This window comes from Perna viridis, chromosome 10 (assembly GCF_037379345.1).
Source record: "Perna viridis isolate PV_CMFRI_1.1 ecotype Kerala chromosome 10, ASM3737934v1, whole genome shotgun sequence".
Lineage (NCBI taxonomy): Eukaryota > Metazoa > Mollusca > Bivalvia > Mytilida > Mytilidae > Perna > Perna viridis.
Genome location: NC_142454.1, coordinates 14,001,188 through 14,026,708, shown reverse-complemented (window position 1 = coordinate 14,026,708; position 25,521 = coordinate 14,001,188). Strand labels below are relative to the sequence as shown.

The 25,521-nt window shown below is 33.4% G+C and overlaps 1 protein-coding gene and 1 long non-coding RNA gene across 17 annotated transcripts in view; one reads left to right on the top strand and one right to left on the bottom strand.

Moving 5' to 3' along the window:
- LOC148604626 (transcription intermediary factor 1-beta-like) overlaps positions 1-25,521 on the top strand; it is a 293,163-nt gene that overhangs the window by 195,934 nt on the left and 71,708 nt on the right. For 12 of the 16 annotated variants that reach the window (XM_088550094.1, XM_088550091.1, XM_088550083.1 and 9 more), the window contains one exon: positions 25,318-25,365. The exons of the other annotated variants lie outside the window; for them this stretch is intronic. In XM_088550094.1, coding sequence (XP_088406220.1) covers positions 25,318-25,365 — 48 coding nt within the window. The remainder of the gene's footprint in view (positions 1-25,317; positions 25,366-25,521) is intronic. 16 annotated transcript variants of the gene reach the window in all.
- On the bottom strand, positions 12,575-13,506 carry LOC148604631 (uncharacterized). The gene is made up of 2 exons (XR_015916101.1): positions 13,383-13,506; positions 12,575-12,732 (listed from the first exon to the last, which is right to left on the bottom strand). It is a non-coding gene; the product is annotated as an uncharacterized LOC148604631 (long non-coding RNA).

Sequence of the window (25,521 nt, the reverse complement as noted above, 5' to 3'; positions counted from 1 at the left end):
ATAAGAAAAGTGTTGTGTATGTCTAAAATCAGATACATAGTAACTTTAAGGTATATTCATCTTCAAATTAAAATTATAACAGGTTTTAGGCAATTTTGACAAAGCATTGTTTCATACTAATGTTCAGATTTTCGAACACACCTGCCTATGTTAATATAGGCATGTTATTCTTAATTGTACCTTTGAGAGGTTTTTTTTGTGTTGTTTTTTTGTGGTTTTTTTGTTTTTTGTCTTTGCTTTCTCCTATTTAGTTTCTTTTATTTATTTGTTTATGGTTTGTTTTACTTTTTGTTGTTTTGTTTTGTTTTGTTTTGTTTTTGCTTTTGTTTTTGTTTTTTTTTATTTGTTTCATTTTTTCTTTTTCACACGATCAGATTTAGTTGGTTGCACAAAATATAAAGGTCAAAAACTGAATGTATGTATACAGGGCACGACTGGTCTGTATCTTCAGTAGGCCAGTACACACAAAAATGATACTATTGAATTTCTAATTTACTTCTCAGTCATGCTTTTTGATTTGTTTAAATTCGAAAAAGATCATTTTCCGGGCATCAAATTAACATATGCTGTATACATTTCATTTTACTTCGATAGCACAAGGCACAGTAAATAAAAGTTCCTAAATTTACCGTTTAAAAAACGAGGATTGAAAAAATGGTTGTGTTTCATACTCTATATATTTGATTTTGATACTTTGAATTAAAGGTGATGGTAAAATATATACAAATAAATATCATTTGTCAGGCAGACCGAACTATCAAGTGGCTGCCTACATAACCACAGGCAGGAATAAATTTGTGTACATAAAAGAACCCAAAGATGTCACTTTTATTCAGCCTATATTGAACATATATGATCAATTAAGGCGCTTAGATTTTCCTCTTGGGGTGACAATTACTACAAAGCCTGAACAAAGGAATTTTTCAGAATTTTAAAATTTTCTTCTAAATCATCAGAAATTGTCTTTTTTTAAGATTACCGTATTTCAAACAAGCTTTTGTGTGATACGGTACATTTAATATAGTGTCTAAGCTTTAAATGAGTCCAAGTAATAAATATTTGAACTTTTCCAAGTCAAGTTAGGTGGAACATTGCCATCCCTACCCATGAACTAAACTGTTAATTTTTGGCATAAGCTTGTTTAAACTACGGTTATCTAAAAAAAAAAACAATTTCAAGTGATAGAGAGGAAAATTCTAAAATTCTGAAAATTCCCCTTTTCCGATTTTATAGTAATTGTCACCCCAAGAGGAAAATCTAAGCGCCTTGATTGATCATATATGTTGGGTACATCAATTTCTTCAATCTGAACACCTTACACTTGGGTTTTACGATGTCAATATGTTTTGAATGAGAGTTCTGTTTGATACTGAGACCAGTTTTCTAGGGGTAGGGGTAGTATTTTTAACATTTTTCTAAACACTTTTCTTGAAAATTAGTTTATCTTGGTTCATTTATGTAGAATGTAGAGTTAAATTATCTATCGAATGATACCAAATTTGAGACGTTTTAGTTGAGCATTAACTTGTAGAGTCGAATTTATGTGACGTTTGACCGAAAAAAATCGAAAATCCTATTTGCTTGCAAAATTCATCAGAAGAATCCAAGAAGTATAAATTATTATAATACTAAACAGGAAATACCACATAGGCCATTTTTACTGAAGCATTATTACTCTAGGGGTTTTGACATTGAAAAATATGTCAATTTAAGTATTTTTTCGGCAGGGTAGGGGTACGTTTTTTTTATCCCATAACTGTAAGTGTTACTGCAACTTTCTTGGTCTCACTGTAAAGCTGAAACACTAATCTACACGATGATACCCACATTTACTTAGTTTGTTTTACACGTGTTATCCCAGGAGGGCTTAGACTCTCATACAATTTAAGTCGGAAAAATCTTGGCTTTTTGACCCAATGAAGTACAAATATAGGCTTATACTGAAAAAGAATCCGAGAATATTCTTTAGCGACAAATTGATTCTGTAATGGGAGGTATAAAGGTACCTACGAATCAGCATGAAGTTGATGAGAGGGGGTGTGCTAGATCGACCATCCCAGACCATGGATTATATACCTAATTATTAAATTCATCAACCTGTTTTTACACAATTCCAAAAACAAATCCATTTAGTCTTGTAAATCTACTATATTCATATGAATATGCTAAATTTATTCTTATTGATCGGAAGTTCTGAACATGTCAATAACATAATCCTTTAGTCTGAAAAAAATGAATACACTTAACCGAAAGGGTTATCTTTGTTAAAACTTTGATTTATATTTTCCTGGTTCTAATATTGACTCTCTTGTCAATAAATTAGTTATTAATTAACTCTATAATATTTCGCCCTACTTCCTGCCATAAGTTTTTATCATGACACCTTGTTTTACTTAAATATTTTATTATATGTTTTAATAAATCCTGCAGGTTCACATATAGACAACTGTATCATCAATTGAAATAATACATTATTTACTAAGTTAGTCTATTCCATGTTTTCTATTTAACCGATGTAGTTTAATAGTACTTTTACAACGTTCAAGACGAATCCAACATAGCATTATTATGTCAAGCGTATTTGAACGTTATTGTTTTTCATCTTGACTTTTGCACGAAAACCTTGTTTTACCTATAGACATTCTATGACATAGTTTTATGAAATCCGGTTGGACGTGTTTTTATTGATATTTTTTGTTTGAATAAACAAGGTGTGCTTATCAGTTGTTTTAAGATTTTGAAATAGCTTACAGAAAAAGCGAGTACTCTTTCGAAATAGATACAGTTTGCCATTTCTGTCCTATTTGTGCGTTTGTATTATGTATCGATCTCAAAATCTAAATCCAAATTCATCATATTTTTATATTTCTTTTTGTTTATATTTTTCACTACTGTATCATGTTTGGGGAAGGGATGGGCGTTCACAGACATAATTAAACCCGCCACATACTTTACATGCCTGTCCAAAGTCAGGCACTTGTAGTACAGAGGTTTTTTGTTTGTTTGTTTTTTTTTTGTTGTTTTGTTCATTATTACCCGTTTTACGTTTTATCTTAGATTAGGTTGGTATTTTTCTTTTATGAACAGTTTTAATTCATCTATTTTGGGGCTTTTACAGCTTGCTTTATTGTATGGATTTCGCCCATCATTGAAACCGTATGATGACCTGTAGAAGTTTAAATATTCTTTGCTTGGCATTTTGCGAATTCCTGTCTCATTGTCAATTATACCACATCTCCAATTTGTTTATAATTCAAACAGAGTTTATCATTTATTTAAGCTTCATATATCTGAAAATGTTCCCATCAAAATGATTCCGTATTCATTATCCCGTAATTAGTCTTCTTATATAGGCACTAGATTTGCTAGAAAAATTCCAAGTTTTCCGTAGATATAAGTTGCATTAATGTATTGAGGAAGGTTAATAGAAATGTTTATTTTAAATGAAATCTGATATGACTTTACAACAACTATACATAATAAAACACCTCCATACATTTCGGTAAAGTAAAAGCTGATGACTATTCATCAAATAAGGTTATGCCATAAGTTGCATAATATCTGGTTGGCTATTTGTAGCTTTTTATAGCAACGCAACTTTGTCTATTGAATTTAATAATATTTTTTAAATTTTATAATAATTTCAACTTCAATTATTGACAACTAGCTAATTAATAGTAAATAAGCACTTAATGATATTCGTTTGTCCTGAGACATAGTCATATATATGCAAGCATGTACAAAGATTAAAAGAGAGATGTGCATGAAGTAATTATCAGATCAGAACGATTAAAGTTCTTCAAATTATCTACTCAATAGAAAAAAATAGATAGGTGCCGATTCTCTTAGACACTTTGCAGATATGTTGATATCAGACTCTAGACTTGGACAATGTTCCAATATTACAGTAACATTACCAAGAATCACATGGAGTAAGCGTTCTCTGTTAGTTAAGACAAGTCCCCGTCAAGGTAAACGTATGTTTCGACCCCAAAAACTTCAAACACTGTGTTCCAATATGTGTCTCTTATGACGTCAGTACATGAGCAGTCCATAGTGAAATGCTCAATTGTGTCGTAAAATTGTCTGCCACAAACCTTGCACACTGACATGTTTGTTTGTAGAACACACGTTAACAGCTTTAACATGAAAAATATGTTAGACAGTTCATTCGTACCATCCAGTGAAAACACCAGTTGTGTGAACGTTTTTAAAGCGGGAGAAGTCAGTATCACTGTTCATTCTAGTTAAATATTCATTATATGCTTTGGAAGCTATTGCGAGAGTGACAATTCGTTTCCAAACCATTTTAGGTGGGAAGTTTTTGGTTTTGGTGTTACATAACTATCAAGAATAATTTTCCAAATTGTATTTTACAAATATCCTGTATATATCTGCAATATACCCATACATGTCACTGGTATCACAGGAAAACAAATAAAGTCTCTGAAGGAATACACACTTTGCTGTATGACTAGGCTCAACTTCTGGAAGAACATTACTTTCTTTCTGTCAATCTCAAACATGATGTCAATTTTACCGAGCAAAGTTTCCACCATATCAGATTGTGTAAGTGTTCTTAAGTTCAGTAATCGTTTTAGTGAATAATGTTGCATTTTACGCAAAGAGTTTGTATCGTTTATACTTAAATTCGTCCATAACTCAAATCCTTATAAGGCTGACGGAAGCACGATTTTCTTATAAAATGTATGGTATGTCAATGGATTAAATACAGTGTTCATATTACAAATCTCAAAAAGTCCATGGAAGGATTTCCTGCCTTTGTGACAGGCCTTAACTACGGCGTCCGAACATATAAGGAAATTTATTAGTTACTCGGCCTTTTCGGAATATGACAATGTCAGTCTTTTCACTACTGAATTCGAACAACCACGTATTAGCATTTTGGTAACATATATCAACAAGGGACTGTTGCCACGCTGGACTGATGGCGAGTAATGCAAAATCATCTGCGAATGCTGGATTACCACAGACAATGTTACTAAGTTTTAATCCATAAGTTGATGTTTCCAGTTGATTCAACAAGTCATCAATAAAGAGTTTGATCAGGAAGGTAGATAAAACGGCCCCTTGTCTAACGCCTCTTTTGACGGTTAACCATGTTGACGTTACACCATTTAGCAACACAGCTTTTTTCATATACAGATAACACTGGTCTATAATTCGTAACACCGGGCCCTTGATTCCTAAAGATTTTAGCTTTTGTATAAGTCCGGAGTGCCAAATGCGAGCTTTATATCTAGGAAAGCGGTGAATACAGTACTATTGGACTAAAGAGCTGATCAGATGGTCTCAGACAGAGTAAATGACGTTGTTACACAATTCAGAGTTTTTGTGAATCCTTGATGTTGTTTGTTTGGGAAATCAATTGAAAATGTTTTAATCCAGTTCTGCACTCTTTTTCAAACAAATTGTAGAACGCACATAACAGAGCTACAGGTCGATATGATTCACATTTATAAGACGGTTTTGATCCTCCTTTGTGTACAGGTATAATAAGACCATTCTTCCATGTATTTGGAATATAACCAACAGAGATGATGGCGTTAAAAAAGTTTTGTTAACAGTAATAACATTTTCTTTCCCGCATATCTCAAATGCTCGTTATTAATTCTATCTACTCCAGGGGCCTTATGTAACTTGAGTGATTTCACTTCAGTGTCTATTTCTCCTATGGAAAAATGATCGTTCAACATTTGATTTTCGACTTCATCGGGTATATTGCCAAAAGATTATCTATAGATTCGACTTTCAGTTGAATCAGCAATTTTGCTATAAAATTTTGAGAAGATGCTAGCTATGTCAATAGGATTTCTGAATGTGGTATTATCAATTGTCCAATTCTTTACATGTAGCAGTTATTTTCTTTGTTTGACCGTTCCACAATTTCCAGAAGTACCGAATATCACATTCCGTAGCCTCGTCTATTTCACGAAAAACATTATCTTGGTATTCATTGTATGCGTCAGTTTGTGTGTCAATAAATAATTGTTTAGCAGCTTTATATTTTTAAATGATTCGTCCTCTATTCCACGCGGCCTTCCCTCGTCAATCCAGATTGTCCGCTTTTCTCTGGCGAATTTATGTGCTTTTCTGACGTCGACTGCCCAATAAGACAGGGGAGTTGATATTTCGAGTTGATATGTTGATACGAGATCGCCTTATAAGATGCCGTTAATAATATATTAGTTATCGATTCGTTTAGAAGGTCTATGTATTCAACGGAATAACGGTCACCGGGTACCTCTAACAACGGCGTTAAATTGCAGTCTACTTGTATCTGATAGTTTATCAGGTGCTCAGTTGTTGCCTTATTCCATCCAAAGCATGGAGGTCAGTCATTGTCATTTGTATTGAAGCCACGACTGGCACAGTGAACACGCAAAATGGTCTGAAGCAATGTCCGTATCGGCCGTACTGACAACTTCACAATTTGAGAAGCAATCTCGGAATGTCTCCGGTTTTAAGATATAGTCAATCATTGTTCTCAATGTCGGGAAAGTGTATGTTTGACTGGTGCACAGGTTAGTTTTATTAACAGGTACTAAAGAATTAACCTGCAAGAAGTCTTTGAATAATTCAATTTTCTTTTGGGCGATCGCTGATGCTGGCTTAGTATCAAACTGTGCGTTAAAATCACCAGCAAATATCACTGGACCAAACTGGGAATAGGACTTAAAAAAGTCGTCAAGGCATTGGATAGAATCCTTATAGTCATGTATTGCATTGTCTGAAGAAAGATACAACACAAACACAAATATATTTTGATTGTCTGAGAGGAACATTCGCTGATACGACTTTCTATAGGTGGTTCAATACAATTAATACTGAACTACAAGTTATTATTTATAAGTAATGCGTGTTTACCACCACCAATGTACCGAGAATAGTCTGTATTCAGTTCGTCGCATAACTTGTAGTTTGGATGAATAGAATCAATGGAACCAAAACATCTCTCGTTCAATCTCAGTTAAAAAAAATAGGTATATCACATTTATAATTATTCAGAACTTTATTTATGCAAAACGACGACGATCTAACACCTCGTACATTCCATGTTAAAATTGAGAGATTTACCGCCATTATCAATAGACTAATTATCTCTATTAAACGAATAATCGAGTGTCTCATTGTCATTTTTTTTTTGGGGGGGGGGGGGTGGTGTTTAATTCCTTGGGTAGCCAAAACCACCAGAACGAATTTAATAATTATCCCTTCTTTCTTGCCAATAATTGTTATTGAACCATCCCCTACATTTCACATTTTCTGGCCACAAATCGGATTGTTTAAGTATTTCAGCGTGTTTACGGGGTAAGTTAATTTTTGCGTCAAATTTACCGTTTCTACTACTAGATATAGCGATATGCGTTACTATCGGACCTTTATTCTCAATGAAATGAACTATTTCAGACTTCGTTGATCTTTTATCAATATTATCAACATAAAAACTTGTTTTTTCGCTTTCGCCGTACAACACCAAAAATACGCATGAGGAGTCTTTAGAAGAAACAGGTTTAGACGAATGCCGATCAATACACACCGGTATCTTATAATTAATATTTGCCTCGTCGTGTACAACGGTATCGATTTAGCTTCAAGCGCTTGCGTGTTATTATTGTCATACGGTTTACTTGACGAATTTGAGTTGTTAATCTCTTCACGCCTCGAAACCATTAGCTCTGTCTCTAAATTATGAATATCGCCACGAGCAATTGGTTTTTTTACTACTTTAGTTGTCTGTTGTGGATTAGCGTCGGGTTTAATTTGAGATGATTTCCGTGAAGTGTTTGTATTTGTTTTAATGTCACGTTTGTGGCTTTGTTCAATAAACTCTATACGTTTTGTGTATTTATCATAGTGAAATTCGCAAAAAGCTTTATCATCAACTGTTTTCTTGTAGAAAATCAAATTTGTCACTTTTGAGTTGATCTCGTCAATATGACGTTGCAGCTGATTTTTGAGGCCGATAGTTGTTTCATTAGCAGTTTTAAGACTAGAAGAAAGTTTTATTTCTGACTTTTTACGTTCCTTTATTTCATTCTCTAATGTTTCAACTCTACCAATAAGTGAATGAACTAACGCATTTAAATTAATGTTAACATTCGGACGTTCAGTTTCATGAGTTGTACTAACGGAGGTTATGCGATTTACTAAACACTTAATGAATTTCTGTAGAGTCGCCGAGGATAAACAGATTCATGATATAACAGTATCTTGCATATTTATAACTGCATGTACTAGCTTTTGTTGTTTCTTCTGTTACATAACTTCCCTTTTGGGCCACTGTCAATGTACGAGCACGGCTCGTAAGCATAGTTCTGTACTAAGTTATGACGTTATCATCAGCGTCAATCAGATCAAGTAATGTTTCTATGTAAATGCATCTTTTGTCTTGTCATGGAGCTCATTGTCTAAATGTTCAAAATAGTTTTGGTTTGACATTTGAGATAGACCATGGCCGACACTTTGTTGACTGAGTGAAAAATCGCCATTTTGATTGTTTCGATTTTCTATGTCACTATTATAACCAACACTCATTGATTCATGTTGCGTTTACGAATGTGGGGATATACTACCACTGGAACCTGATTGCGAACTTGATGCAATATTCTTTGTATCTTCGTGTGAAAGAAAACTATCCATTGAACTTGATATATTCACATTTGCATTCGTCTGGGTGTATGTAATTGATGGTCAGTTACTACAATGATTTACTGATGTTATTAATGCAATAACCGTCACCTTAAGCTCATAATTTGGATTTTTCACACCTTTAGATAGGGTGGCGACTCTAACGACAGTTTTATTTTTTTATATGAAATAGTCTGTGAAATTAGGCCTAATTTCTCTCACACTTTAATTATAAAAGCCCAATAATAATATATTGCAAGTGATTCCATCTTGTCATGAAGTTTAAATGACCATGAATTGTTCTCCATATACTAAGGTTCCTCAACTATCTTTTGCATTAAACTTTTGTCATGATCAACCACTTACGAAACATGTTAACTTTTGATAATCTTGTATACGGACACAAATGCTACAGCTATTCGTATGTTTTGCACCAGTCATCACGGTCATACTATTTATACCAGTCAGCTCATTATAAATGCCAACTTCGTAAAGCATAGCTTTTGCATTATTGTCCTAAACACCGCATCAAAACAGATGACAGCTATATATCCTATTTCGGTTATTTTTATTAAAAACCAAAGGTAAAAATAGTTCATTGACAACTTTAATCATTTTTCTGAAGAATAATTCAACTGTTAAAAAACATGTTGGCTCTAATAGACTATAGCTATTTCAATGGATAGTTGTTTCTATTTCTAGTAATTGCTGTTTGGTACATTTGTAGTTTAATTGTCCTTACGTAATATAATTTTGACCATGGGTATTTCTTTCTGATGCGATTAATTAACAGGAACAGAACGTTTAAACCATACCGGTTAGAGTGGTAATGCAGTATCAGAATATCAACGATATCAACTAAGTAGTATTCACATCCGTACATTTAGAACAGTAAAGCGCAAAGATACGGAGAAAGTTTAGAAAATGTTGATAATTTTTCGAAGAACTGTTATTTGACTAATGATCTTTATTGCTAAAATATTCTAATTAATTGTTATTATCGAAATGATTTATTAATGAAGATATATGGTACTATTTTCTGGAAACATAGACAAAGGAAAGGGGATACAAAAAAAGTAACAAGGCAAAATAAAGAGTAGACACTTAAGCAGACGAAAAAGTTTAAAATTAAATAATTCTCACCGTGCAAAGCGCACCACGCGAATTCGTTGTATTCTAATATAGTTCTTAATAGCAATGGGCTTTTTCCTTCAATAGTTCCAGACAAACACAGTTTTTAGCATCCTTGAGTGTACAAACTTGCAATAACACAAAAGAATGTTCTGATTGCTAGAATGTGTTGATTTTGGAAACACTATATGTCTCATAGGATGAATGGTGAAAGTCTTATGTTTCTACGCCTTACGGTTTAAAAAAAGTTATATAAGTCATACAAGGAGTAGTTTGATTGCTTTGATCTACAGGACATTTTGGCCAAGTACAAGACAAACATTATGCACTTGTCAGTTTGCCTCTATCTATACAAGTTTTTTTCGTATAGAGGAAAAAACGACAAATCGGTGTTTGGGGAGGTAACTCAAGGCGTGTTAATTTGTCATTTCCCTACAAGTCCTTAACGCATAGTCCTTGTGATCTAGATATAAAGTTGAAGTGTCATAACAATTTGTCTCATACGTTTTTTGTCAAATCAATTTTCAGAATTAATTTAAAGGAGGAAAAGTAATAATAATCAAAAGAATTACAGTAAGACCCCCTCCCCCTGTGGGCATTACAGTAAGGTCCCCCCTCCCCCTGTGGGGATAGACCGTAATAAAATTTGTTGCAAACACTGGAAATGACCAAGTAAATTATATTTTGGTGTCGCAATCACAAGGCGGTGAATTTGTTTTACTTTTTTTGAATTTTCGCAAAATGTCGTGAATCGGTGTTTTCCCACCAATTCCTTTAATTCACCATTTATAAAGATAAAAATACATAACGACATTTCAAACGAAGCAGAAAAGGCTAATAAGTCGATTGAAAGCAGTTAACATTATTTTTCTTTCACCAAATTTGCAGAATTTGAAAAAAAAAATCCGTTCGACAAATAGTTTTCGATTGATTTATGAAATGATCTTGACCTTTGATCTTTGACATTGGTAGAAGCAATTAACTTACCGAGGAAGAAAATATGTAGTTGCTAGGTACTTTTCATACTAGAAAATGGCCGTTGCTATGACAAAAAACGTTAAAAAACAGGTTTTGATCAATAACTCCAACAGTGTTGAAAATACTGAATGGAACCTTATACTTTCCTTGTAGAGTTTCTTGTTCTGAACAACTTTGTCATTTACATTACACCTCTATCTCTTATGATTTTGTCTCTATACGCGAGTTTTAATTTAAAAAAAAAGATTGATGGGCGATTACTCCTACAGTTCATAAAATACTGAATGGAACCCTATACTTTTCTTATACGTTTTTTTTTGATCATGAACAACTTTGGTATTTACATTACCTCTCTTATGGTTTTGGCTCTGTACATGGGAATTGTTTGGTCAAAATTCAATTTATGGGCAATCACTCACTTATAGTTGGTCGGAGGGTTTTGTGATCATAGAATTATTGTAAATCTTGACAAGGCGATAATTTTTCCAATTCCATGCTTGCTTTTATCTAATACGGTTTTCGAGGAATATCCATGGATGGCTTTGACCGACGGGACATTTTTGTTGGCCATGTACAAGACAAACATTATGCACTTGTCAGTTTGTCATTATCTATACAAGTTTTTCCTATAGCCAGCATTCAACAGTTCAGTTAAGTTTCGCAATTTTGGTTAGGAATGAAAAATGACAGAAATGGAAACAGGTGGTTGCTATAGTGATTGATAATGAAGAATCTATTATTGATAAAACATTTTCTGAAAAAGGAGACTTTTAGAAGTATTTTGCAATGCTTTATATATTTTCAATGTTGAAAGGGCTTTTTTCAATGACAATTTGACTTCATTGTGAAAGTGAAAGTATGCCAAATTTAATGAGTGGATTACAAAGTGAAATAGTTCAAAATCTAACCGGTGATGCCCACATGAGGAAGGGTTTTTCGAAGGAAGGGAAAAGTTTTGACAGTTTCAGGGCCTGAAATAAAAATTTAAGATATTTTGCGGGAAATGTGATATTGTAAAACCTGATTTTATCAACTTCTTTGCAAATTTTCGCATATTTCTGCATGGTTTCTGTGGTAATCCTATTTGCTGTGGGTAATTTTTTTGCAAGCCTTGGCGTGAGCTATTTCTAGATATAAAGATTTAAAGATGCTTGACATTTTTTCATGGTGACAAATGCTACAAAACATCAGATTACAAGACCAAAATTAGGCAGTTCTACAATACTGTTGAATGCTAACATAGAGGCAAAAACGATAAATCAGTGTTAGGGGAGATAACTCAAGGCACGTTAACGTGTCATTTCTCTGCAAGTACGTAACGCATAGCCATAGTGATTTAGATTTATAGCCTGAAGTGTCGTAACAATGTGTCGCATACGTTCCTTGCCAAATCCATTTAAGAAGTTACGGAAGAGAAAAAAATGATAATCGAAAGACTTACTGTAAGTCTGCGTAAATGCTCTAGAAATTTTAACATTGAACCATATGTAAATTTTTGGATTGAGCAGGGGTATATATTTAGACATTATCAAATACAAGTATCTTTCATATTCTGGATCAATAGTACTTCTGGAAATACATAGAACATCAATAAGTAAAGACATCAGCGCTAATTGTCGAAAAGTGCATTTCACTAAACACATGTAATTGTAATAATTGTGATATAATTAGATTAGGCTACTACATTTTCTTATTTTCATTATTTATTAAATGTCAAGATGGTTTAAACTTTAGAGCAATTGAGTTATAAACATCTAGATTATTTGATAATAAGGATACAAATGTGACTTCTACTGATAAGAATCCACTGAAATATTGTTTGCCCACAATTTTATTAGTTAAGGAGGAATGTAAAGGTTCCAGATATCATCTTTATGTTGATGAGGAGGGGAACAATCTTGGACTGACACTACTAATTTCATTTGCTGCACGTTGTGATTTGATGCACCACCTAGAGATCTTTCATGCAACCTAACAAAAATAAGAAATATGTAACCTCTTCTAGACCAACAAAATAAATTCAGAAATAGGAAACATGTAATCTCTTCTAGACCAACAAAATAAATTCAGAAATAGGAAACATGTAACTTCTTCTAGACCAACAAGATAAATTCAGAAATATAGTTAATAAAGTTAAGTCAGAGTTATTTATATCATTCTTATAAAACCAACGCATTAATATTTTGATGTATTTAAAAGTAATCTAACATAAACAAAAATCAACCTGGTGAGAAAAAATCGAAACTTTATCGCTGTGAGGAATGTGGGTATGTATTACAAAATTGTATAATGTAATTTATACGAAATTCCAATGCCATTGGAATCTGAATTAAAAATTGTTATACACAAACGAAAAACAAATTTTGTATTTTTCTTGATATACCATACAGTCAGATTGTAAATAAAAAAGGTGTAAACAAAATTTCACATTATGTTTAGATCTTTAATAGAAGGCAAAAAGAAGAAAAACAGAAATAAGAATTAAATACGCTTAAAAAGCCATCAAGACGAAATCAAAGAAGAAATGATAATAAGAATATCGATTTTAATTAAAATATTTTGTTTGGTCAGATTTGGAAAATATACAAACGGTTATGTGAATCTTATATCAAACTACTCACAACACGTCCATAACTATTTCCACATGGAACATATTTACACATTAACAATAACGTATGTTGATGTTTATTTTTTTCCTTTTATTTACAGATATGAAAAGAAGATTCCTTTGGAGTGAGTATTGAATTGTTGTCTATAAATCTACTGTGAAGGTTAGACAGGTCAACACTGATAGTGTGCCTAAATATTTCTGATTGGTAACGTGACTATTAGATGTAGCGCAATAATGACTTGAACGTAACACTTTTGTAAAAAGAACAATACACTTATAAATTAAATAACACTTAATTATCACTTCTTCAGAAACTTTAATAGGTAACATAATAAATGAGAAGTCACATCCGAAGTGCTAAAAATTAATAGTTCACCTTTTTTATAACGGGACTGTAGATTGTAAACATCATACATGTCATAGTAAAATCAGTTCTTACGGACGTAATCGTAGTGAGGTCAAACAATGTCACTAGGCCAGGGAGCAATACGAAATGCTAATATCTGGCTGACATACGTAATGTAATATCAATAGCAGATTGTTGATTAAAAATGGGTTTTCCCATCCAATTTTTGTTTACGGAAATATAGTTTTTTTTATTCAATCTATATCCGATGGGTTTATCGACAGCCCTTACTAGATTATTGGAAAATGATAGGTTTCCAATTTATTTTCATTCTTTGGATATTGTTTTCACAAAAGATAATCGATCCCTAATTGTATCCCTTCGTAAAAGAAACTAAGTTTTTTTGGTATAACACTACATCGAATCTTGCCTATTTAGTACTTGCATTACTACTCAAAATCGAGTCCACCGAACTGTAGTGACCGATTATTTCTGATGCTGGTAGTTTTGATGGTGATGTAATTTTTTTAAATATGATTAGCTTTACTTTCTATTCAGTTGCTTGATGTTGGGGTTATTTCAGGTTTGTCTGAGTCAAGCTCAATGGCTAAGGTATTCTGTTTTAATGATTTATTTGTTGATCTCAATGTTTACAAATGGGACAGGGACAATGAGATAAAGAACAAACAAGGGAACAAAGGTTATTGCGGCAATCAAAAGAATGCAATCCAGCGACAAAGACCAGGCATGGAAAACAGACATACACAACAAAGAACATGAAGCAACTAAAATAATACACACAAAGCAATAAAAGCAAATGAGCAACTCGGACACCACTACAAAGTGGGAGAATGGACCAGGTGCACCGGTAGGGTAAGCGTCGTCTGCTTTTCTAGAAACATCCGCTTGGGTAGACAAACAAGGAAAGAAAAAACTATGACACGTTGAATGAATGATTTAAACAGATTTAATGGCGCAGATGGATACACTTAACGATCCACGAGTTCATGGTGACGACCGTAAAACTTTTGTAGTGATGATTTTAATCTTGTAGCAACATTACCCTGTTCCAGAAGCCAACTTGTTAGAATTTTAGCGCGATACAATAAGTCTGTGTAGTTTCTTCAAGCTCTGGCACAACTATTGACATCACTTTTCTTAAGACTAGATCTGTGATTTATTGTAACATTTTAAGTTCCTAACAAATTTTGATATTGTTGCAAATCCTATAATAACTGCATGAGCTCAGGAAAAACAAAATTCGTTTACATTGGTTAGAATTGGCTAGTTCTTGATAGCCTCTGCTTTAGCCGGATCAGGTGAAATGCCCCCAGAATTCATTATGTAACCTGAGAAGGATAGCGGTTTTTGGAGCTATTTTTATAAACTGCCTGACCAAGGCGGTTAAGTATTGTTTTCCGTCTGGTAATGTGTTTGTCAAACTATCTGAAAAATTCGTCGATGTAGACTACACATAATTCCATCGGAGTCCTAAAAGGATACATGGCATAAGTCTTGTACAAGTGGCTTCAACATAGGATAAGTCAAATAGCATTTTGGTAAATTCAAGCAAACCGTGTGTGCTGTAAGAAAGGCTGTCTTTGTTGTATCTATTGGCACTTTCGACTTAATGATAGAACGGCCAGTGGGTTGATCGGTCGGCAATTGATTATTGTTTTAATTTTGCTGGTTTAGAAAATATATCTAGAAAACTAGATGTTGCAGTGGACGCTTACCCTAATTCTGGTCCATACTCCCAGTTTATAGTGGAGTCCGAGTTGCTCATTTGCTTTTGATACTTTGTATGTATGATTTTAGTTACTATATGTTCTTTGTTGTATACGATGGTTTTCCATGTCTGGTCTTTGTCCCTGGATTACATTCTTTTGATTACCGCTAAAACCTTGGTTACCTTGATTATTCTTTAATTTGTGTAATGTGGATATATCCGGAAAATAGAATTAGTAGCCATTGTAGGATATGGGGTGAATCAAATGAAAAAAATTATACTATGAGGAACTTGAAATTGTTAATTCATGGAAGACGCCATGGCAATATTGCACCTCTTAATAATAATTTAGAAAAAAATGTTAATACAAAACACTTAACTGTGTCCCTAAAGGCGTCACATGCATATATTTCTATCGTATAGAAAAGAAATGAACTCACGACCAAAACAGTTTTCCCTGCAAACTTAGCATTCTGATGGGGGAAAAAACTGTCCGTAACAAAAATGAAAGTTTCAAGTGCTCCTTTAATGTTGCTGAGTAGTAACAAATGTGTAGCGTCATGTCTGAAAAACTCTAATTCTGATGCTTTGATTGACATGTAACGAATAAGAAATTGTTGTTCCTTAATCATAAATGACCGTATCGCGCAATTATGCCACTATCTAGATTTACCTGTAATTTTTTGTGTCAGGGTTCTGTGCCAATGAAGTCTTAGCAACATCTTGGACCAAATTATGTTTAGGTCAAGTACCAACAGTTTTGCTCTACAAAAGAAACATTTGATGTTTTCTCAATTAGTTTTTAGTATTTGACTATACTAAGTCGTTAGCCCCAAGGTGAACTTCGAGGAATTCCGTAACTTTGTCTTGAAGACATGGTCAAATTCGGACAACCTAATGCCAGATTTGGTTATCCCGTCTATCTTTACTTTTTTGTAATTAAGGTTCGGGTTATCCTCGCCAGTTCGCTTTTTAGCTGCATCTCCTGCTGACCCAATTGTCCAAACTACAATTGGACCGAAAATCAAAATTTGAATTTACTTTATCGTTAATATGTGTATTCCAATGTAAGGTCATATATAGTTGATGTCCATCTACCTAATTTTTAATCTTATCGTTGCTAATACCGGTAATTATTTCTTGGCGGCACATATGTAAAGGAATGGGATTTAAATAGGTGCGCTCCTCGTATTTCACAAAATTCTATTGTTTTACATAGCACAGCTGACACCTGATACTGGGTTCATGTAGAACTGCTTAAGTGAATGAAGACTTGTTGACATCCCGGAATATTTAGGCGTGAATTTAGAAATTTTCTCTAGTTAACGATGGGAAAAATGCTTGTGCGTTAGCGTAATTGTTAATTATGATGACTATAGAATAACCTCTTTGATGGTTTTTACTCCTTCAAACATTGATACCTAGTTGTTTATCGTTTATGCTGACATCAGACATTTGAATAGCTGATGTACTGGTATTTCCTTTGCGTTTAGAAGTGAAGTCTCTAACTCTAAGCATGTCAAAGAATACTAAAATAAAGGAAGTTCTTAAAAGTGTAGGTTCGTACTCATTTAAACACACATTTTGGAGAGTCTTAATACGTTTTTGTAATGATAAGTGTGATCGATAACCTGCTATTTTTGCTGCAATTTTGCCTATGGATGGCATTTAACATTTTTGAAATAACAAAATTATTAGTTGTGTCCTGGGTATTTTGTGTCTAGTGATAAAAGGAAATCCCGCTATTACATGTTTTACTTTTTGTCGGCAAACAACTTTTTCATTGAAAGGTATGCTATATATTTGGTAACTTTTTCAACTGGTATTGGCCAAGAAGTGTTTTTAAAATGACTTAAAAGTGAATATTGTTGTTTCATACGTTTTTCCTGAACTATTGCATATAGAACTGGCCTGCAGTCTATCCGACTCTATATCTTTAGTAGCCAAAGATGGTTCGGTAAATCTGTAGGCATTTTCCATGCGTCTGGAGCTACCTGCCGGACCACTGACAACGAGAAAGTGCATAGGCAATATAATTATTTTTGCCTAGATTATCTTCAGCTTTTATACAAATAGTAAACTTAAGCGTTTTAAATACCAGTTTCCGTACAACTAACATCACCACAGGTGATTTGGACGCGTTCTTATTCGCCAAATACACAACTGCCTAGTTTTCAGTGTTAAAAAATCTTACTTTTGAAGTTAGACCCACACAAAACAATGGACACACTGTAGAACCAATTTCCCCTAAAGTAAATTCCGAAACCAACCCCCCCGAACTACATTTGTATCACTTAAAATGTCTAAATCATAGTTTGTTGACCATGAAGCCAGCCTAAAGTCAGCTTTCATTGATGAAGTGATTCGTTTCTGTGATGTTTCTTTTTTTACGCTTATCGTGGGAATCAATGAGCCTTCTACAGAAAGCTCTACTGGATGAAATAAATCTGCAAGTAAATTTTAATTATCCTAACTATGATTGCCTTTTTGCAGTGGTAATTTCTCGCGACTGAGCGTGAGTTGAATCTTCTTTAGAGCTCATCGAGCTTATCTTTTGGTATTTTAGCTTCATTTCTAATGTATCAATTTCAATACCTAAGAAGGTTATTTTTGTTTTAGATAGCACATGTTTTTCTTCTGCCGCTGGTATGCCTAGTTCCTAACAAATCCTTACGAGGTCTCAAGTAAATTCAAATTTGTTCGACACCTTCCTTGCCAGGAAAAAAACATTACTAAATAATGGATTATATATCAGTCAGGTTGTCTTTCACTACGACCCAGTCAAAGTGTGGCACATTTTTCAAACAAGGTGCAACTGATTGATGCCAAGCACGAAAAGCATTTGTCAAAGAAAAAATGATTGTTTACCTTGAAATCTAATAGATTTAAAATTAGTGGCTAATAACATTTAGTAGAATCGATGAAGTAGTTGACGGGGACTTTTCTGGATAAATTAAATGATGAATCAATCATTTCTTTACCCTTTGGAACTAAGCCTAAGGGGGATACGGATAAAAATGGTATTGATTATAATTTAAACAGACCAGCTACAGGTCCTGCTTTTAATTCCCTTTTTAACCTTTTCAAACAAAATATTATAATTTTCCCTTGCGCATTTCAAGTTTCTTGCTTCTCCTGGAATATGAGAACCAGAATAATGCAACGAAAAAACTGTTTCAAACCCCAACAGTAATATCTGGGTTTCTAAGTCATCCGTATAATCAATCAAATAAGAATCTATTTCACAATTTGAGATACAATCTCGGAATGTCTCCGGTTTTAAGATATAGTCAATCATTGTTCTCAATGTCGGGAAAGTGTATGTTTGACTGGTGCACAGGTTAGTTTTATTGACAGGTACTAAAGAATTAACCTGCAAGAAGTCTTTGAATAATTCAGTTTTCTTTTGGGCGATCGCTGATGCTGGCTTAGTATCAAACTGTGCGTTAAAATCACCAGCAAATATCACTGGACCAAACTGGGAATAGTACTTAAAAAAGTCGTCAAGGCATTGGATAGAATCCTTATAGTCATGCATTGCATTGTCTGAAGAAAGATACAACACAAACACAAATATATTTTGATTGTCTGAGATGAACATTCGCTGATACGACTTTTTATAGGTGGTTCAATACAATTAAAATTGAACTACAAGTTATTATTTATAGGTAATGCGTGTTTACCACCACCAATGTACCGAGAATAGTCTGTATTCAGTTCGTCGCATAACTTGTAGTTTGGATGAAACCAAAACATCTCTCGTTCAATCTCAGTTAAAAAACAGGTATATCACATTTATAATCATCTAGAACTTTATTTATGCAAAACGACGACGATGTAACACCTCGTACATTCCATGTTAAAATTGAGAGATTTACCGCCATTATCAATAGACTAATTATCTCTATTAAACGAATAATCGAGTGTCTCATTGTCATTTTGGGGATGTTTAATTCCTTGGGTAGCCAAAACCACCAGAACGAATTTAATAATTATCCCTTCTTTCTTGCCAATAATTGTTATTGAACCATCCCCTATAATTCACATTTTCTGGCCACAAATCGGATTGTTCAAGTATTTCAGCGTGTTCACGGTGTAAGTTAATTTTTGCGGCGAATTTACCGTTTGTACTACTAGATATAGCGATATGGGTTACTCTCGGACCTTTACTCTAAATGAAATGAACTATTCCAGACTTCGTTGATCTTTTATCAATATCATCAACATAAAAACTTGTTTTTTCGCTTTCGCCGTACAACACCAAAAATACGCCTGAGGAGTCTTTAGAAGAAACAGGTTAAGACGAAAGCCGATCAGTACACACCGGTATCTTATAATTAATATTTGCCTCGTCATGTACAACGGTATCGATTTAGCTTCAAGCGCTTGCGTGTTATTATTGTCATACGGTATACTTGACGAATTTGAGTTGTTTATCTCTTTACGCCTCGAACCCGTTAGCTCTGTCTCTAAATTAAGATCATCGCCACGAGCAATTTGTTTGTTTACTACTCTAGTTGTCTGTTGGGGATCAGCGTCGGGTTTAATTTGAGATGATTTCCATGAAGTGTTTGTATTTGTTTTAATGTCACGTTTGTGGCTTTGTTCAATAAACGCAATACGTTTTGTGTATTTATCATAGTGAAATTCGCAAAAAGCTTTATCATCAACTGTTTTCTTGTAGGAAATCAAATTTCTCACTTTTGAGTTGATCTCGTCAATATGACGTTGCAGCTGATTTTGGAGGCCGATAGTTGTTTTATTAGCAGTTTAAAGACTAGAAGAAAGTTTTATTTCTGATTTTTACGTTTCTTTATTTCATTCTCTAATATTTCAACTCTATCAATAAGTGAATGAACTAACGCATTTAAATCAATGTTAACATTCGGACGTTCAGTTTCATGAGTTGTACTAACAGAGGGGTTATGTTATGCGATTTACTAAACACTTTATGAATTACTGTAGAGTCGCCGAGGATAAACTGATTCATGATATAACATTATCTTGCATATTTATAACTGCATGTACTAGCTTTTGTTGTTTTTCTGTTACATAACTTCCCTTTTGGGCCACTGTCAATGTAGGAGCACGGCTCGTAAGCATAGTTCAGTACCACGTTATGACGTTATCATCAGCTTTAATCAGATCAAGTAATGTTTCTATGTAAATGCATCTTTTGTCTTGTCATGGAGCTCATTGTCTAAATGTTCAATACAGTTTTGGTTTGGCATTTGAGATAGATCATGGCCGACACTTTGTTGACTGAGTAAAAAAAATCGCCATTTTGATTGTTTCAATTTTCTATGTCATTATTATAACCAGCACTCATTGATTCATGTTGCGTTTCCGAATGTGGGGATATACTACCACTGGAACCTGATTGCGAACTTGATGCAATATTCTTTGTATCTTCGTGTGAAAGAAAACTATCCATTGAACTTGATATATTCACATTTGCATTCGTCTGGGTGTATGTAATTGATGGTCAGTTACAACAATGATTTACTGATGTTATTAATGCAATAACCGTCACCTTAAGCTCATAATTTGGATTTTTCACACCTTTAGATAGGGTAGCGACTCTTACGACAGTTTAATTTTTTTTATATGAAACAGTCTGTGAAATTAGGCCTAATTTCTGTCGCAATTTAATTATAAAAGCCCAATAATAATATATTGTAAGTGATTCATCTTGTCATGAAGTTTAAATGACCATGAATTGTTCTCCATATACTAAGGTTCCTCAACTATCTTTTGCATTAAACGTTTGTCATGATCAACCACTTTCGAAACATGTTAACTTTTGATAATCTTGTATACGGACAAAAATGCTACAGCTATTCGTATGTTTTGCACGGTCATCACGGTCATACTATTTATACCAGTCAGCTCATTATAAATGCCAACTTCGTAAAGCATAGCTTTTGCATCAAAACAGATGACAGCTATATATCCTATTTCGGTTATTTTTATTAAAAACCAAAGGTAAAAATATTTCTTGACAACTTTAATCATTTTTCTGAAGAATAATTCAGCTGTTAAAAACGTGTTGGCTCTAATAGACTATAGCTATTTCAATGGATAGTTGTTTCTATTTCTAGTAATTGCTGTTTGGTACATTTGTAGTTTAATAGTCCTTACGTAATATAATTTTGACCATAGGTATTTCTTTCTAATGCGATTAATTAACAGGAACAGAACGTTTAAACCATACCGGTTAGAGTGGTAATGCAGTATCAGAATATCAACGATATCAACTAAGTAGTATTCACATCCGTACATTTAGAATAGTAAAGCGCAAAGACACGGAGAAACTTTAGAAAATGTTGATAATTTTTCGAAGAACTGTTATTTGACTAATGATCTTTATTGCTAAAATATTCTAATTAATTGTTATTATCGAAATGATTTATTAATGAAGATATATGGTACTATTTTCTGGACACATAGACAAAGGAAAGGGGATACCAAAAAAGTAACAAGACAACATAAACAGTAGACACTTAAGCAGACGAAAAAGTTTAAAATTAAATAATTCTCACCGTGCAAAGCGCACCACGCGAATTCGTTGTATTCAAATATAGTCCTTAATATCAACGGACTTTTTCCTTCAATAGTTCCAGACAAACACAGTTTTTAGCATCCTTGAGTGAACAAACTTGCAATAACACAAACGAATGTTCTTATTGCTAGAATTTGTTGATTTTGGAAACACTATATGTCACATAGGATGAATGGTGAAAGTCTTATGTTTCTACGCCTTACGGCTTAAAAAAAGTTATATAACTCATACAAGGAGTAGTTTGATTGCTTTGATCTACAGGACATTTTGGCCAAGTACAAGACAAACATTATGCACTTGTCAGTTTGCCTCTATCTATACAAGTTTTTTTTCGTATAGAGGAAAAAACGACAAATCGGTGTTTGGGGAGGTAACTCAAGGCGCGTTAATTTGTAATTTCCCTGCAAGTCCGGAACGGATAGTCCTGGTGATCTAGATCTATAGTTGAAGTGTCATAACAACTTGTCTCATACGTTTTTTGTCAAATCAATTTTCAGAATTAATTTAAAGGAGGAAACGTAATAATAATCAAAAGAATTACAGTAAGACCCCCCTCCCCCTGTGGGGATTACAGTAAGGTCCCCCTCCCCTGTGGCGATTACAGTAAGGTCCCCATCCCCCTGTGGGGATAGACCGTAATAAAATTTGTTGCAAACACTGGAAATGACCAAGTAAATTATATTTTGGTGTCGCAATCACAAGGCGGTGAATTTGTTTTACTTTTTTTGAATTTTCGCAAAATGTCGTGAATCGGTGTTTTCCCACCAATTCCTTTAATTCACCATTTTTTAAGATAAAAATACATAACGACATTTCAAACGAAGCAGAAAAGGCTAAGAAGTCGATTGAAAGCAGTTAACATTATTTTTCTTTCACCAAATTTGCAGAATTTGAAAAAAAATCCGTTCGACGAATAGTTTTCGATTGAATTATCAAATGATCTTGACCTTTGATCTTTGACCTTGGTATTTTTAAGAAGCAATTAAATTACTGAGGAAGAAAATATGTAGTTGCTAGGTACTCTTCATACTAGAAAATGGCCGTTGCTATGACAAAAACGTTAAAAAAACAGGTTTTGACCAATAATTCCAACAGTGTTGAAAATACTGAATGGAACCTTATACTTTCCTTGTAGAGTTTCTTGTTCTGAACAACTTTGTCATTTACATGACACCTCTATCTCTTATGATTTTGTCTCTATACGCGAGTTTTAATAAAAAAAAAAGATTGATGGGCGATTACTCCTACAGTTCATAAATACTGAATGGAACCCTATACTTTTCTTATACGTTTTTTTTATATCCTGAACAACTTTGCTATTTACATTACCCCTCTTATGGTTTTGGCTCTCTACATGGGAATTGTTTAGTCAAAATTCGATTGATGGGCAATCACTCACTTATAGTTGGTCGGAGGGTTTTGTGATCATAGAATTATTGTAAATCTTAACAAGACGATAATTTTTCCAATTCCATGCTTGCTTCTATCTAATACGGTTTTCGAGGAATATCCATGGATGGCTTTGACCGACGGGACATTTTTGTTGGCCAAGTACAAGACAAATGTTATGCACTTGTCAGTTTGTCATTATCTATACAAGTTTTTCCTATAGCCAGCATTCAACAGTTCAGTTTAGTTTCGCAATTTTGGTTAGGAATGAAAAATGACAGTCATGGAAACAGGTGGTTGCTATAGTGATTGAAAATGCAGAATCTATTATTGATAAAGCATTTCCTGAAAAAGGAGACTTTTAGAAGTATTTTGCAATGTTTTATATATTTTCAATGTTAAAAGGGCTATTTTTCAATGACAATTTGACTTCATTGTGAAAGTGAAAGTATGCCAAATTTAATAAGTGGATTACACAGTGAAATAGTTCAAAATCCAACCGGTGATGCCCATATGAGGAAGGGTTTTCGAAGGAAAATGTTTTGACAGTTTCAGGGCCTGAAATAAAAATTTAAGATATTTTGCGGGAAATTTGATATTGTAAAATCTGATTTTATCAACTTCTTTGCAAATTTTCGCATATTTCTGCATGGTTTCTGTGGTAATCCTATTTGCTGTAGGTATTTTTTTTCCAGAAAAAAATTACTGCATCCTTGCAAGCCTTGGCGTGAGCTATTTCTAGATATAAAGATTTAAAGATGCTTGACATTTTTTCAAGGTGACAAATGTTACAAAACATCAGATTACAAGACCAAAATTAGGCAGTTCTAAAATACTGTGGAATGCTAGCATAGAGGCAAAAACGATAACTCAGTGTTAGGGGAGATAACTCAAGGCACGTTAATGTGTCATTTCCCTGCAAGTACGGAACGCATAGCCATAGTGATTTAGACTTATAGCCTGAAGTGTCGTAACAATGTGTCGCATACGTTCCTTGCCAAATCCATTTAAGAAGTAACGGAAGAGAAAAAAATGATAATCGAAAGACTTACTGTAAGTCCGCGTAAATGCTAAAGAAAAATTTAACATTGAACCATATGTAAATTTTTGGATTGAGCAGGGCTATATATTTAGACATTATCAAAAACAAGTATCTTTCATATTCTGGATCGATAGTACTTCTGGAAATACATATAACATCAATAAGTAAAGACATTAGCGCTAATTGTCGAAAAGTGCATTTCACTAAACACATGTAATTGTAATAATTGTGATATAATTAGATTAGGCTACTACATTTTCTTATTTTCATTATTTATTAAATGTCAAGATGGTTTAAACTTTAGAGCAATTGAGTTACAAACATCTAGATTATTTGATAATAAGGGTACAAATGTGACTTCTACTGATAAGAATCCACTGAAATATTTTTTGCCCACAATTTTATTAGTTAAGGAGGAATGTAAAGGTACCAGATATCATCTTTATGTTGATGAGTACAATTTTGCACCAAACCGTTTCTTGGACTGAAACTACTAATTTCATTTGCTGCACGTTGTGATTTGATGCACCACCTAGAGATCTTTCATGCAACCTAACAAAAATAAGAAATATGTAACCTCTTCTAGACCAACAAAATAAATTCAGAAATAGGAACCATGTAACCTAGTGTAGACTAACAAAATAAATTCAGAAATAGGAAACATGTAATCTCTTCTAGACCAACAAAATTAATTCAGAAATAGGAAACATGTAACTTGTTCTAGACCAACAAGATAAATTCAGAAATATAGTTAATAATGTTAAGTCAGAATGATATATATCATTCTTATAAAACCAACGCATTAATATTTTGATGTATTTAAAAGTAATCTGACATAAACAAAAATCATGTAAATTGATTTATGTTATGTTTGTAGGCAACCTGGTGAGAAAAAATCGAAACTTTATCGCTGTAAGAAATGTGGGTATGTATTACAAAATTGTATAATGTAATTTATACGAAATTCCAATGCCATTGGAATCTGAATTAAAAATTGTTATACACAAACGAAAAACAAATTTTGTATTTGTCTTGATATACCATACAGTCAGATTGTAAATAAAAAAGGTGTAAACAAAAT